The following is a 16,927-nucleotide window of genomic DNA, read 5'->3' as shown; positions in this document are numbered from 1 at the left end:
TAGGGTGAGGCGGTGGACTAGATGATGATTGAGCTTCAATGCCCCATGTTAGTCAGAGTTATGAGCATTATGACTCCATGAAGCTGAAGCACAAGCAGCCATTGTTTCATTTCCCATTCCCTCTTTCCTTATCAAATGACACATCGTTCACAATAAACTGCCCAGACACGTAAGCATGCACAAGGGTGTATGTAATCTGTGTAGTGGCAGGATCTCAAACAGACAAAGATGCTTTTGAAGTCCTGGGTCCTCAGTCCAGTCAGAAAATGGTATTTTCAAACCCTAACCTTAACTTTACGATTACAATTTGCCATGGGCGTAACTTTGTGCTGAACATTGGGGGTGTAAAGATCTCTGTCTAAATAAATAAATAAATCTGGGTAATTCCCAGATGATTAAACATGCAACTATTTTGCTGGTAATATCTGAAATGAGTAAAGAAAATCAACAGCCTATTTATGCAAGATAATTTTATTGGTTGGGTCATTTTCAGTCCCTGTAAAAACAATAGCACCCAGAGAACTGATGCCACCGCGTATGATTCTTTAGAATTGGGACTCTGCTCAGTACTCAGAGGGCAAACTATAAATCACTGAATCTATCAAGGCTTTAGACTAAAGCTGCTAAAGTGTCTCATTAAATATAGCGCTGCCTTTTCTACAGATACAGGACAGGACTGTTCTGGTGCTTCTATTGTCTGATGCTGCAGATATTTGCTCTTTGGTCCTTGCTTGTTTGTGATGTTGCTCTAATGGACCGCATTAAATGCAAAACTAATGCATCCTAAAAATAACAGCTGTTGTTAACACACGAATACTGGCTTAATAAATTATTTTGTCCCGACTTATGGATACAAATCTGGCAGTCTGGCAGCCAAACAATTGTGTTTGTTTTTCTAACTCAAATCTAAAATCTTGCCCACATTGATTAAAAAGGCAGCCAGTAGCTAATCTACATCTACTGAGGGGTCTTGCTTTTTTTGGTACGTGGTCAGTGAGCCGTGGAGGGCGCCAGCTGTTTCCTGGGTTTTGTTTTGGTTCATTTGCTTTAGTCTTTCCTTAAAAACAACTGTGTTTTACAGCTGAGACTTAAGAAATCATTAAAATACAGTAAAACAGGCTGACTGAGAAAAAAGTTGCTCACAATAAAGACTTAAGAGGGTAACTGTAACAGGATGGAGAATCTATAAGCTGCTAAACTTTAACCAAGAGGGGCAGGATTTTAGCTGAAAGTTGTAGTTGTAGCTTGTGAGCCTTGTGGTATGAAAAAGCAACTAACATGTTATGAGTTCAACATCACACTCAGCATCATCACTCATTTCTAGAGACCAGTTTTTAGCGTATTCCTCAACTGATTGTGAGCGGTTACTGGAGGTTGCTGACGGTCACTGTGAAACCATTTGCTAAAGCCCCGGTCACGCAGATTTGCACGTGACACCATGTGCACATTTCTTAAGACCATATTGGACGTAGTGATCATGTCCAATCACTCATACATGCTTTACATAGAAATTCACTAGCTAGGCCCACGTCCTCATTTGAGGTTTGACAGCATTTAGTAGATAAAGGTGAATGGCTCGGACATAAATTGAGCTGCGGGTTGGGGAAGGCCTTGAAGGGGACTGGCAGTGGCTCCCCAGCCTGGCAGATCATCATGTACTAAATAGAAGTAAAGAAGGTAAAGAACTGAAAAGGGGAGGAAGGGTGGGGCATGTAAATGAGAACGAACAGCTTGTAGAACTGGCAGAACATATACAGATGAGAACCGGAAAGAGCGTGTTTGGAGTTGTGGTCCCACTCCTGAAATTCAGATACTTTATCTTCAATTATCACTACTTTTTTGCCCTCACAATGACAATATTCATCATCAAGAACAGGTTTTTACATCACTTTTCTGTTGTTTCAGATAGAAGAGTACAAAAAACAAACAAAAACAATTAGCGATACAGGAATCAGATAAATAGTATATCAGTATAACAATTATAAGTTACTTGACTTTTTAAAATCATCAGTATCTGTTTCACACAATATTTAACAATTTAACATTTTTACATTTATATTTTCATCTTCATCTCTATTTCTCATCTCCTTCATCTGCCTCCCGCTGCACTACTCTTGCCTTCTCATCTCCATCTCATCCTCTTCCTCCCTAATTAGTTATTGTTAGCAGATCAGACATGCGACCCTCCCATGTCTGGACATCTGACCAAAGAGGGCTAAGCAACAATATAACATTACAAGCTAACTGTTTTGATGCATGCTCAATCATCCAGGTAAGGAAGTTCCAAAAAGCTGATTCTGTTCCTCTGGACGTAACGCTTTCAGTGGGAGAAACGTTTCATCACTCATCCAAGTGACTTCTTCAGTCTCAGCTGACTGCAGCTTTCCCCAACCTTATAAACAGTACCGTCACACAACCACTCTCTAGGACTGTGACTGAGGCTTTGCCCCTGTGTTTTTTAAATTTCTTTTCTTTGCAAATGAGCATGTTTTTACTTGTTTTGGAAGTTAGTGCTGCTCATGAACATAGTGGCTTTCCAGGCGCTTCAGCCACTGTTAGCTGTCCCACTAGAAATCCTTTTATTTCACATTGGCATTGGTGCTTCCTCATCCTCTCCATTGGCATAATATCCTCTGCTGTTTGACTCTGAGCAGACAAGACACTACATTGATTCATTGTGGAATAAAGTATTATTACACAAAACTTTAGTTGGCACGTCTTCAACACAATATAGAGCCACAGCTGTTACTACAAAAAGAATTTATAATAAAACCTTTAAATTCTACTGGAAAAGGGTCTTAGCTCAGCTAGCTAATTTCTAAATAAACACACAAACACAAATGTTAATGTAGCCTATTTATGGAACTTGTCTGTAGATTCCCACATTCATGGAAATGTCTTGACCTTAAAAGTTGAGACGAACAACCAGGTCTGGGAGCACATGAATTATGGATGGTCATTTGCAATTCTCTCTCTGACCTCTTTCAACTTACCATGAATCCAAATCCCAAAGCTAAAGGCTGTGCGTGATTCACTCTCCATGAATTTGTGTTTCGAATGAGAAACAGTTCTGGATATGAATAATAAGGCTTTGGATTATTTGAATAAATATAGTCTCGGTTATTGAGGGGCTGGGGGATAACTTTTAAGAGTCTAGATGGCCTCACCTTATTCAAATTAGATAACCAATATGTGTGCCAATATACACTGTTATGCGCTATGGATAAAATTGGAAATGCCATTCACACTGCAAGCCTCACAAATTTGTGATTTTTTTTTATTAAATGAGTGCATTTGGCATAGATCCCTTTTTTATATCCATTTTAACAATATCAATTTTGCATGCTAAAAAAATGAAAGTAAACTAAAGCATCATGTAAAATGTTACAGTATATTATATTTTTAAATGCAAAGCAGTTCGGTAGTCTTTGCTTCAGCAAAGCAGCAGAAAATATGAAAATTACAAACATCAGTGGCTACAGTGTAGACAGAACACAAACATAAGTAAATACATAAATACCTACAACAATAAGACGAGGATGATCATGTGATCACAGGCACGGGCGTCTTTATTTAAAAATGTAAGTATAAGTACTGAAGGTTAACATGGTCTTTTATAGATAAATGTATTTTCATAAGCCCACGAGACCCTGAATGCATCACCAAACATGCAATAACCTTTGAAAAATACATTTTTTGTCAGTCTGAAATTGGGGTCATTGTATGAGACTCACAATACATGGTCAGCATCTATGTGCAGTGGGAGTTTTAGCTGTTTTTTTTTTTTTTTTTTTTTTTTTTTAACTGTTCTGTATATTTGTCCAGGCTGTTTGTCCCCTGCCAGGATGGAATACTACGGAGCCCCTCTGATGACATGGTCCAAAAAATAAATAAATTGTGGCCACAAAATACTACTTCGTGGGCACGAAATAGGTATAACGTGCGCACGAAATGCTAATTTGTGGGCACGAAACACTTGACCAATAACCGTGATCCTTCCCAGGCCCTTGCAGTTGGCTGACAATAAAATCTATCCCAGCGTCCGGGTCGTACTTACGTCTGCAAAGCAACTGGGCTCTCAATATCCTGTTTAAATGTTTCTCCGTAATAATGGTTCCTTGCAGTGCCAGGCTTTTCAAAATGCATTTGTAGCTCATTCCCAGCCTAAAATTGTCAGGGATCTGAGTCTGAGTGACCTAGAGTCCCTGAACAGTTGTGGACTTATTATATTATGTGTGTGTGTTCAGCACTGCTGCTGTTCCTGCGTTCCATGTTTGTGTATTGGCAAGTGTGTGTGTGTGTGTGTGTGTGTGTGTGTGTGTGCGCGCGCGTGGGTGGGTGTGGCCCTGCCAGCTGACCGGTCACACCCAAGGATCCTCACACACACCTGGCGCCGATCAAGCCTCGTCGGGGGAACTACAAAGCAGTGTGGCTGAGAGCTCCTCGACGCTGGATCGTTGAGTGACTACCCGTCAGTGTTCCCAGCAAAATCAGTAAGTGCGAGTCTGTCGCTTTGTAGTTGTGTGTTAACGGCTTCCTCTGTGGATTTTCCAGCAGGAGTGCGGGAACGGGAGAGCAGGGAGCACAACTTTCACGGGAGCGGAGACACGGAGCACGAGCACTGAGAAGGAGACACGGCACGGGAAGTATTGTTTACTTCACTGTAAATAAACGCAATGCATTAATCGCACAGAGTTCGGCATTTTGAGTCCTCCTTCCCCACACACCCACGGTCTGCCACGCAGACCATGACAAAAATAAAACTCACTAAAAATCATACTGTCTCTGGCCATGGTGTATAGGTTTAGCCTACACTTATGCTTATGTCTCTACGCAGCTGTCCAGGAATTGTATCAATATGATGTGCGCACGTTATCTATTTAGTTGCCACAAATGCGTAATTCGTTGCCACGTTATACCCAATTCGTGCCCACAAATTAGCATTTCGTGCGCACATTATACTTATTTCGTGGCCTCGAAATAGTATTTCGTGGGCACGTTATACCCATTTCGTGCCCAAGAAGTAGTATTTTGTGGCCACAATTTATTTATTTTTTGGACCATGTCATCAGAGGGGCTCCGTAGAATACAACTGAATGGGTTAATGAGATTATAACATGGATCTTAAAAGGATGCTGGGTCACATTAGATACAGTTATAAGAGGATTATATGTGTGCAGCACAATTTTATTATTGCTTAAGGTCAAGGTACCTAAATGCATACTTTTTTGTGAGTGTTATGATTTTACCTTTTATTATAGACAGGATCTATTGCACTGACCCTCTGCTGCACTAACCTTTATTATTGTTTTACCATGTAAAGTTTGAATATGTCACATTCACTCCCATTTGTTTTGAGGAATTTTTTTTAAGTGTTGTTACATGCTAAAGAACAGAAGACTACAAGTTTGCTGTCTTTTGGGTATCTGTGGATATATCTGTTTAATCCTGTGAACTACTGAAGCTGGAAAAACTTTTTTCAATAATATAAAACAATAAATAAATAATTTAAAAACTCAATATCTATAGTAAGCTTCAAGAGGCAATATACACCTGCCAGACACTTTTAGTTACAGCTTGCTAGTTTGGGGTTGGAGCCCCTTTGCTTTCAGCACTACCTTAGTCCTTAGATTTGATTAGACACTGGATACATTTTGGTCTGTATTGACATGATATCATCACACAGGTGCTGCAGATGTGTTGGCTGCACATCCATGATGCAAATCATTTCAACATATCCTAAAGGTGCGCTGCTGGACTGAGATCTAGTGAATGTGAAGGCTGTTTGAGTACAATGAACTTATTGCTACGACTTCGCTTAAATGTTGAAGAAACCAGTTTGACATGATTTGAGCTTTGTGACGTGGTGTGTGAGAAGATGGCTGGATGGACATGGTCAGCAACAATACTTGGGTAGTCTCTGGAGTTTAAGCAATGTTCAAATGGTACTAAGAGGGCAAAAAGTGTGCCAAGATTGTATCCCCCACATCATGACATCACCCCCACCAGCCTGAACTGTCACTAAAAGGTAGAATGGATTCATGCTTTCATGTTATCCATGCCAAATTCCAACCCTTCCATCTGAATGCCACACCAGAAATCGAGACTCTTGAGATCAGGTAATGTTTTTACAGTTGAACTCCAGCCTCACTTGGTCAGAGGTTCTGCTGCTGTAGCCCATCTGCTGCAAAGTTGTTACTCAGAATTGCTCTATATTAATATATATCAATATCTATATCAGCTTAAAAGAGAATATCTTAATGTTGTGTTATACTGCTCATCCTGTCCTTGTGTGCCTAAAACTTCCACAGAATTGTTTGTTTAACAAAAAGTTTTATCTCTCCAGCTGTTTTGATGCTCTTTTACATATTATCTGCCTATAGAAATAGATATAAATATTGAATGCAAAAAGCCTGCACAACTGTTCTTTATGTCCCAGCGGAGTTTCTTATCGGATAATAAATCACTCTCATCATCAGGTGAGCTGCTGGTAATGACAGCGTGACTTCTGGTGAGCTTCTATATATAAATCTTTAGTAGAGGAACTTAGTGACGCATAGAGGACAAGAGACAATGTTCCCTCAGAGAGAGAGTCTGTCCTTTCTCTCCTCTTAAGAACATAAAGGCATGTGCGACCGCTCGGTTTCCTTTTGCTTAATGCTGTAAAACACCAATGAAAAGTAAACACACACACACACACGGAAGCATGCATAGATAGATAGATAGATAGATATATGTATGAGCATTTTGTATGTCACACAAATACATCTGCCTTTTTCCCCCACTTTTCATACTTCCTTGTTTAGACTGGCCTGTTTTGTATAGGACATTATGAATGTGTCCATCCCTATGAGGACAGGCTGCATCTAAAGCATCACCGTAGGAAGGACGCATCTCACGGTGTCAGAAATTTAAAAAAAGCAAGCACACGCAGGACACTCATTGAAATACATGCAGACACACACACACACACACACACACACACACACACACACACACATGCAGGTTGTACAGCATGACCTTGATGTTGTTCATTAGCTTTACAGGAAGGCTGGAACAAGACAATGTGAAGAGTGAAGAAGGTGACTTTGTGTTGGCAGGATCCCAGACTTGCTCTGTCCGCTGGTCTGTGATCTGTTACCTGCATTTGCAGGGTTCTGTGTACTGCAGACGTTTTGCTTATCTCTGCAAATAAATTTGACCTGAATTTTTTAAAGGTCTGCTGGGTAGAGCTGTCTCCTTTAACGCTGCCAAGTTATGGTCGAAATCTCATTCCCTTATTCCCCCAAGTCCCTTAAACACACAGGAATGACTTGCCAGAACTTCATGTTTATTTTGAGGGTTCAGTAGGACTTTATAACAATTTCACACTATTAAGCATTAGTAAGGTATTTGGAACTATTTATTTATATATCATTACTCCTCCTTTTTATGCCATTTATAAATGCAGATATGTTTATCCCACTGTTACTGTTACACATGTACAGCTATCACCCTGAGTCATGTAGAGCAGCGGTCCCCAACCTTTTTTGCGCCACGGACCGGTTTATGCCCGACAATATTTTCATGGACAACAAAATAAAACTAGTACCGGCACCGAAAAAAAGAAAATTTATTCATAACACACGTGAAAAGACCAAGGAAAACCGAGTAAACGATAAAAACAATAACAAAACAACGGTGAAAACCGATAAAAACCCTGAAAACTATACATTTCACACCTGAGCCTCAACTCTCGCGGACCGGTACTGGTCCGAGGCCCGGGGGTTGGGGACCACTGATGTAGAGTGACTCTAACAGACCCTCAGGTATCCTCAAAGACTTAAAGAGTTGTGTGTTCGCTGGACAAAAACACATTGTTCCTCCTGAAACTGAGGTTTGACTCTCTTTTCCAGCACCTGAGCAATTCACAGAGCACAGCAGGAGCAGTTGTGTGAAGTCTTTCTAAATTAAATACAATAGTCAGACTATACACTTTATTTGTATCTCATGACATCAATCCTTCTGTGTAGGTTTGTCTACAGTAAATAGTGTTAAAAGAAAAGTGAAGTGAGAGGTTGTAGTGTCTCAACTGGGTATTTAGTTTTTGAGTAGTAATTTTACCTTTTACCCACTTACTTTGTCAACAGTTTAATTCTTGTGATAAAACAGGAGGAAAAAAAGACATTAAAAAAAGAAGAAATAAGAGAAAGAGAAGAAAGAAAACATTAGAATATGCTGATAAGCATAGATTTGTTTCCCTTAAATAATTTCCATTTCAAAAGCCACCAGCACGAGAAAGCTGCTTCAGCTTTAGCTTGCAAGTGCAAAACAAATGCACGCTGGAAGATGCAGTTTTTTATATGCATAATTTATTTCTCACTGACACTGTTATTGAACAAATACACATTTTGAAGCCTGGCACCTCCTGCTTTGGACTGACACACAGATACATTAAAACCAGTGGCACATAGGACAACACTTAGGGCAACATTAACAAGCTGAACTTGTCCAGATACTTTACATTATTCCACTGAATTTAGCAATGCTTTCATGCCAGCACAACATAAACATGTTTTCCGAAATATGTCCCATACTGCATGTGGAACAGCAACACGATACCTGAATCCATAAAATAATTTGATTGCACTGGAATAATCTGAGCCGCAATACCGCACGTCAGAAAATTCACATTGCTTTGTCTCTAAACATCCAGCAGGGCATCCTATGATGTAAACAAATTCACTTATGAAATGTCATTGCCATGGATCTAAAAATACAAAAACATTAGACTCCACCTAAAACTGAAATAAAATTTATAGATCAGTCTGACAACTGAAGTGAACTTTTTTTGATTGAACCAACATCCATCCTAATACGGGGCTTGTGTGTCACTGGTTTCAGTAGCAATTACTTTATATGACCAAGCTTATCATTAAAATTCTTTAAAGAAATTGTCAGTCATATTTACATTTAAAACAATCAGCATCAAGCATATATATTTTTAATATTTAAATTTTAAATAAATCATCAATAACAGTCAATTTCCTATTTAAATTCCGCCTTAACCTGCTACTGGTTCTTCTGAAAGTGGTTTAATAGTTATAGCTACTGAAGGATTTCCTTATCAAGCCTTTCAAAATAAAATAAAAAAATCTATGAATCTGTTTCACTAATATAACAAAGGTTATTAGCAGCCAGGTATGTCACTTCAATCAAGGCCGAATGCACATTTTCTTTCCATTTTAGGGAAGCCGAGGATGAATTATGAGTGCTGTGCAGTGGTGCACATGCAAATGGAGGAAAAACTCTTCTGAAAGTTTGTACTACATATAAATTAGATTAGTCTGGATAGTTTAAGCCAGAAGGCCTGTCTGTAACTGCAATGTAAACGTTATCACTGTTGGTCAACTGTGTGTACTCTTTAGCCCAAGCGTGCAGCTTGAATTCATTGATTATTTTTTAAGCAATAAATTTTTCATTTAGCAGTATGTATGCTCACATATTCCAGTAGCTACTGTTAATTGCATGCACATACATTTGTCTGAAGGTTGACACTGATCTTCAGCTCCACAACATAAAATAATGGAAAATAATAATAAACTTTTAAACTTATCTGAAGGCTTTTAAGATTTCTTTTTAATATCCCGCTGGAGGGAGGTTTATTTGCTGTGTGTTGTAAAAAATAAAATAGAAAACATGGCTCATGGTATACAACAACTCTACTGTAAGCCTTCTTGCCATCACAGTTTTCAAGCTGAGGTACTTCATAAGGCTTTTTAAAAATTCCTTTAAAAATTGAACACCATAATAAAGACATTTTCAAGAGACCATTAATCCTCTGTCCTTTTAATCGCCATCCTGCTTCTTATATATATCCCAAAGTGGGGATATATTCTTAAGTGCATTTGAGTTTTGACCGCTAATAGCACTCAGCCATGCAGAGCGTGGTCTGTTTGAGGATTTCTCATAAATATTCAACGGTATCTTTGTGAATGATTCCTGGCACGCTGGAAAAATTGTCCAAAAATCCAAGTCATCAAATTTTGTTGATAAAATCCTTATTAGCCACACCACCCACAGACATCAGATTTGTCAGCTTGTGGGTCTTGCACTTTGGTTCAGACTGAAGACAAAAACAATTTGCTGGCCAGATTGGCCGATGCAAAAGTCTGCTGTGGCTGAATCCTGCAGATGCTTGAGATCCCCTGACTCAGCAGCCCAAAGTTTCTTCTGATCAGACACTTCACATCATCATGATGATACTTCATGATGATCATAGCCAGATTGCTAGGGCAGAATAGGACATTAGCATGCTAACATCTGCATGCACTGTAGCTGTGTGGAGGCTGTTAAGCTGCAGCTCTAAATACAAAACATGAACCTGATGTGTTAACAGGTTTTTGAAATGAAAGAATCTTTTATGTAATGTCCAAAGTTTTTTGTTAGCAGACAAAATTGACAGCATGAGCTGTCCTCAGGTTTCACTCTCAGACTATACTTTACTTTTTGCATCACCAGTGGTGAGAATCTAACCAGTGGTTTGACCATCTTTCATTCACCTAACAATTTTGTGTTTTGCTGCGTAAGCATTTCATCCTCCCACGTGTCTGTTCACATGACCACAGACCCTGTGTTTTGTTATTTAATTTATCCCATCCTTATTCTGCCTTTTTGATATGTCACCTACTGACTTAACCCTGTGCATCCGCAGCCACTGGTTGCATCTGATTTCAGCCCGTTAGGCCGTCAGAAATGAGACCCTGGAACTGTTAGGAGCTGCCGGCCTCTCACTGAGCTGATCAGTTTGGACCTGCTACTACTTGTTCCAACTAGTTAAGTTATTTCCTGAGGATGGTCATCTGTAGACACTCCTCCTTCAGAGCCACCAGTTCCGTCTTGTAGTTGTTGGTCTTGCCTGGATCAGCATACACACAAGGCTGCTTCTTTGTTGACAGCGGTGTGTCCATGGTTACTGAACCAGCATTGAGAATGTCAGCATGTGAAGGCGAAGAAGAGGGCCGCCTGTTGCAGGCCACTGACAGTAAAGCCGACAGGGCTCGGCCGACATCATTCCTAGCTCCCTCGTTAACGAAACAGTACAAAATAGGGTCAGCTACGCAGTTCAGGCTGGTCAATGCCAACGATACATGGTATGCTGCAAACAAGGTTTCCTCTGAGCTGCAGTCACATGGCTTCTGTAAAAACATGACACTCCGCACCAGGAGGAGGACATGATATGGTCCAAAGCAGAACAAAACAATGAGAATCAAACTCAAAGCTAACCGCTGAATTTTGGCCTTTTCCTGGCGCTCTGTTGAGACATTGCAACGCACTGCTGCAAGGATCCCTCGGTAGGCGACCAGCATTGCCGTCCACGGAGCAAGGAAGCCAAGAAATGACCTGTAGAGGTTCATGCCTGCTACCCAGTCCTGCATTGGATATTTCTCAAAGCAGAAGGTGTGATTGAACCGGTCCTGGAAGAGCTCATCATGGAAGAGAGGAGCAGAGTTTGCTACAATCTCAATGATCCACACAATGGTGCTGACGAGGATAGCTGCAGGAAGCAGAGGAAAGACAAAGAGAGCAAACATTAAATACCGTGGTAACTTCCATTTCTATATCTCATGTACATTTTGGTCACTCTGTGGATGTCCAATTCCCTTATTTATTGAATTTGAGCATTGCAATATGTGCTGGATCTTGTCCATTTCTTGAATGTAATTCTTGTAACACAGATAAATTATAGGGAAGCATAAAACCTCAGTGTGTATTAGGGATGCACCGATACCACTTTTTTGGAAACGAGTACGAGTACGAGTACTTGCATTTCAGTACTCGCCAATACCGATACCGAGTACTTAATAAAAACATGATTTAAATTTACAGGTAACAGCTTTAGTCCTATAATTTAACAAAAAACAAAACAAAACAAGGGACTGGTTTGGAATTAAGAACATTTATTTAAAATGAAAAGCATGTTGTATGCAACATATTACAGAATAAATAATTATAAAAAAAACAAAATTTAATTTTAAATTTGTTTGTCTGTTTCTCTGTTTAGAAGTCTCACTAGCACAGTCACAGCTGGGATGACATCAGAGGCTAGTGCATCGTGGCTGCTCACTTTTTTAGTTAGTTCCTCAAAGGGGGCGAAGATGGCAACAGTCGTCTCCATAAGAGCCCATTGGTGAGCGGTGAGATAGTCAGGGAGTTCATGCTCGGACACGCCCAGCCCTCGCTTTTGCTCAATGACGGACTGGAGCATGTAATACGTGCTGTTCCAGCGCGTCTGCACGTCCTGCTGCAGTCTCTTTATTGGCTGGTTGAGCTGTCCCTGAATGTCCTCAAGGCGGGAGTAGGCTAAGGCGGAATGTTTAAAATGTTCAACTATTTTCCGTCCCACTGCTATAGCATCAGCTATGCTCCTCTGTGCTAATAAGCATGGGTAAATAAGCGTGGGTAAACTCCTTGTACTCGTGTCGTGTTTTTGGTGCTTGATTAAATTACTTGTGTTAAATGCGCTACCTTTAGAGCCTCCTCTGGACAATTTCGCTGAGCACAATTTGCTTTGTTTTCGAGTCTTCGTTCACTTTGAAATAGTTCCACACGGCTGATTTGTCTCGCCTGCCCTTCTCTCAGCTCTGAGCTGCAGCCGGGCCTGGGGGCGGGCACTAGGGGCCTGGGGGCGGGCACTCGGCGCCTGTGATTAACCCCTTACATGCCGCTCAAACATAGACAGGTCTCAGACCATGGTATCGGTCCTCGGTATCGGGGGACTTTTAACGAGTACGAGTACTTTAGAAAATGTGGTATCGAGGCCGATACCGGTATCGGTATTGGTGCATCCCTAGTGTGTATAGTGTATGAACCACTGACTGTTCTCCCTCAAGCACCACAAGCCATTACAGTAAGTCTGAGCCATCCATCCATCCATCCATCCATCCATCCATTTAGTCTATCCCCACTCTCACAGGGCGAGAAGCACACCACACCCTGGACATTTCAGCAGTTTACCGCAGGGCTGACAGAAAATCCGACAACCATTCATACTCATATATACATGCCTACAGCCAGTTTGGATCATGGGGACAAATTAATTGTCACAAACACATGAGAGAGGCATCCTTGGAGTGATCTAAAAACAGCTGGAAGTGGTCCAGAGGTGAATGGGAAGATGACTTGATTGACGCGTGTAGAGGTCCAAGATTTTTAGTGCAACATGTTTTTTAGATTCAGTTTCTTTGGTCAAGTTTATGTTGCATACAAACCTGTTTTGATTCGTCGAACTTTCACAAAGCGCAGAGGGTATGCCACAGCCAGGTACCTGTCCAGTGATATGCAGCACAGGAACGCGATGCTGACATAGATATTAGTATAGAAGATGAAGCCAAATAGCTTGCAGCTCTCCTGACCGTGGATCCAGTTATCGTGATGCAGGAAATAGTCGATCCACAGAGGAAGAGTGGCAATGTAGAGGAGGTCAGCCACCGACAGGTTGATCAGGTAGATGCCGAGCTCATTGCGTTGGCGTACCTGGTGCAAAGGGGAGAAGGTGAAGATTCGAATCTGAACAAGACTAACATGTTTGCTTAAAATTGGTGAGTCAGCTATCCTTTGCATGCAATCTCTCCAACAGATCAGAGAATGTAAACAAGGTGCGATGCATATTTGCCTCAGCTGCAAATGATTTGGTTTCCTGGAAGTCAAAACACAGGAGAATTTGAAAGGCTGATTGTGTTTGGTCTGAATATTAGCCCTTTGTTACCTTTAGTGTTGTGCAATGAACATCTGGCTCACACATGCCTTAGAAAATGTTTTTGGCTGAACACTGAATTACTGCATATACAAAGTATTTAGGTATAACTGGTATTCAGTTTGAGTACTATCATTATTGAAGCCGGTGATCTGGTTAATGCTGCAAAGCGTGGTAGCAACAATGACCATAATGCACCTGACCCAGCACTCCTATGGTCATCTGAACTGTAAAAATGTGCCCTGATGCTGACATGAAAGACAAATAATGTAACATGAAATGCTGCTTACTTTAATGAAAAACACGAGTTGCTGAACTTTATGAATAAAAGTCAATAACAATCCTTCCTCTTGCTGCCAAAGCAAACTGACAGTCTGTGGGAAACGCAGTACAAGTTTGATGCTGTGTGAGAAAATATCCCAAAGGCTCTTTTGACCGTATCTGGCAGGCAACGTTGAACATGCGACGTAATTGACAAGCGTCATTAACCACAATTGTGTGTTACCCTTAGTTACGCTCAGTGCTGTGTTGCTTTTTGTGAACTGTTTTGTTTTTAGTGCAGTAATAGGAATGTTTCTGGATTTCTACAAAGGGAACCCCAGAAACCACCAGAGTTTGATTTTGTGCTGATTCTTCTTACTGGATTTGTCATAATCCAAGAACTATGGCTAGAAAAAAAAAAGATATTTGAATGACTTATACGTATGCCAGACATCTAAAGTGGATGAACACTTGGATTGTTTTTACTATGCACTTTGGGAATAAACAGAAAGATTAGCAGGGAGATTTCCTTGGAAGACAAAAAGACCGAAAATAAGACCTATTTGTTCCCAAAATGGCTCGTGAAACCAAAGTGGCAGGTTCTAACCCCAATTTGGAAACCACTGTCTGATACATTTGAGGCCATTGGAGGTGGAAAACTGTGGGTATGTGTCACTCACCTGCATGTAGGCGGCCCACAGGGCCATGCAGTTAGTCGGCAGCCCAAGAACAATGACTATGATGTAGAGTGTGGGCTGAAAGAACTGGTCCACCTTACTGTCCACATTACAGAAGGTGATGTTGCACATTGTCATGTATCAGACTATCTGCAGGTGTGCGAAGTGTGTTCAGCTACTCTCAGCTTTGCGTTTTTCCCTTCTGTAGTTTCACTATGTTCCAGCTCCAGCAGTTTGACAGTGACATGATGACTCTGACGTCCTGCTCAGCAGTCCCACACGAGGCAATGGAGGAAAACATACGTGTTATTTCCAGGGAATGTCATATCTCCTATTCTTTAAACCACCGTCCTCTTGACTTGACATGTTATAATCCTCTTTCACGCTTCCAGGCCGGCCTTTGTCCTTCAGTATAAGAGGTGAAGAAGGGAAGGAGTGAGCTATATAATGTGCTGAAATGAAAGCTGCCTTATCAATGCCATGCCAGGGTTCCTGAGCCTGGAAAAGACCTCATCAATCTTTTAGAGATTAGAGGTCTGCCAGGTCTACCGTGAGAGCGATGAGCCTGAGCATCCCTTTGTGTGTGCCGTTGTGTCTCAAGGTCCTGATGACACACAAAACCCCTCAGAGATGCTGACGGTGAGGCAGGAATGACTTTACACAGCTTCGGTGGACTGGACCTGTTTATTCGCAAGTCCTGAAAATCTACAAGAAAGAGAAAGAGAGAGCAATAAGTTAAGATAATTTGTAATTAGAAAATGTTTTTTTTAATTTGTTTTTGCATAATAATATAAATACTGAAACAGAACTATATTAAAAAAAACTTATAGGGGTCTATTTATCCAACAAGAACATTATATATAGTATATACATTAGGTGAATGTGCAGTAGTAGCAGCAAGCAGGGGAATTCTGTACATTAATAAGAATAGACAACCTGACTATTTTACAGAATAGACAATCTAAACATATTTAAAATTAAAGGAATTGTGGTACATCTTACAGTACTGTCATATCTTTTGAACAATTTATGTCTATATTGCTGACAGTTTTGGTATTTGGGGGAATTTGGGAAAGCATGAATTTGGAATAACTGTGACTAAAACTTAAAATATTTAACTTTTTTTGCAGAAATTTACATTCCCCAGAGCTTGTACTGGTCAAAAGACAATTTATTCTATCTTGTCTTGCATCTATTTGTCTTTTACATAGATTTTTAATGTGCAATAACTGAAAACTCCGACAAGCATTTTCAGGTATTTGGTTTGGATATTTGAACTGAATGGGATCCTTCTCCTGGTGAAAACAGACCACTGAAAACTGCGTGGAATGAACACACCCGTCACATAACACAACAAGCACTTGTCTACTAATATATTGAATTTTGCTGCTCCAAACATTCAGAAAAGTGTGTGCAAGAAAAGACAAAGCATGTGAAACAGTGAATCTCTACTACCCAGCACAATAACACAGCACATGCTGACAAACCGTACAATCACAAGGCTTTTGCATAACGTGCAAACATAAAGTCAGAGAGAGACAGAATTTTCACCCAAACACATACAATGACAGAAGGAGCAGGACGAGAAGCTGATTACCTCTTCAATTACTATATTTCACGTATTGGATAACTTTGATGTATTTTTTAATCAAATATATTTTTGAACATTATGAACCACACTGCTCCAAAGGATCCAAAGGATGCAAATTCAGTGTTTGGTGCAAAACTCTTACTTGGGGAAACACGCAGAAAATTTCATGGAAATCTACTAGTCAGTACTGAAAGAGACCAGACTGCAGAACTTCAGCTGAAAAATCCCTCAACATTACTGAGGTAGCAGTGTTGAAAAATTATGCCATACTTCATAATTAGGGGAGACTGCAACTGGCAGACATGCTGAACAAGTGAGCTTACTTCCCGGTTGCAAATCCAGAAAGAGGCCTCAGAGATGCCAGTTTAGTGACCAATGATTTTGGACTTTGCTGACAGCTACTGTCATATATACAAACACAGGAGAGTGCTATGCTAGGACATTTCCTCAGTGACACGATTAAAAAAAAGCTATGTTTAGGAAACATTGATTTTGATAAGGTGACCACAACTGGGCCACAGCTCTGCCCTAATCTGTTGTCAAACACACACGTTCGTTGCAGAGATAATTACTCATCACTCTTGTGCTAAATTGTCATTTTTTATGTTCTAAAATGTCAAAGGTGTGTCAGCTGATAGATGAATGTTTCATGTTTCTGCTCGT

The 16,927-nt window shown here is 40.4% G+C and overlaps 2 protein-coding genes across 3 annotated transcripts in view; one reads left to right on the top strand and one right to left on the bottom strand.

The window, feature by feature from the left end:
* polr1g (RNA polymerase I subunit G) overlaps positions 1-16,927 on the top strand; it is a 224,515-nt gene that overhangs the window by 149,655 nt on the left and 57,933 nt on the right. The gene's annotated exons all lie outside the window — the stretch shown is intronic.
* Positions 8,551-16,927, bottom strand: part of gpr4 (G protein-coupled receptor 4) — a 56,374-nt gene continuing 47,997 nt past the window's right edge. For both annotated transcript variants that reach the window (XM_085130952.1, XM_085130951.1), the window contains exons 2-4: positions 14,677-15,378; positions 13,251-13,515; positions 8,551-11,536 (exon numbers count right to left, since the gene is read on the bottom strand). In XM_085130952.1, coding sequence (XP_084987078.1) covers positions 10,821-11,536; positions 13,251-13,515; positions 14,677-14,811 — 1,116 coding nt within the window. In that variant the 5' untranslated portion in view covers positions 14,812-15,378 and the 3' untranslated portion in view covers positions 8,551-10,820. The remainder of the gene's footprint in view (positions 11,537-13,250; positions 13,516-14,676; positions 15,379-16,927) is intronic.

Source organism: Neolamprologus multifasciatus, chromosome 14 (genome assembly GCF_963576455.1).
Source record: "Neolamprologus multifasciatus chromosome 14, fNeoMul1.2, whole genome shotgun sequence".
Classification (NCBI taxonomy): Eukaryota; Metazoa; Chordata; class Actinopteri; order Cichliformes; family Cichlidae; genus Neolamprologus; species Neolamprologus multifasciatus.
Note: the sequence above shows the minus strand (reverse complement) of the source record. Positions and strands in the feature narration are given on the sequence as shown.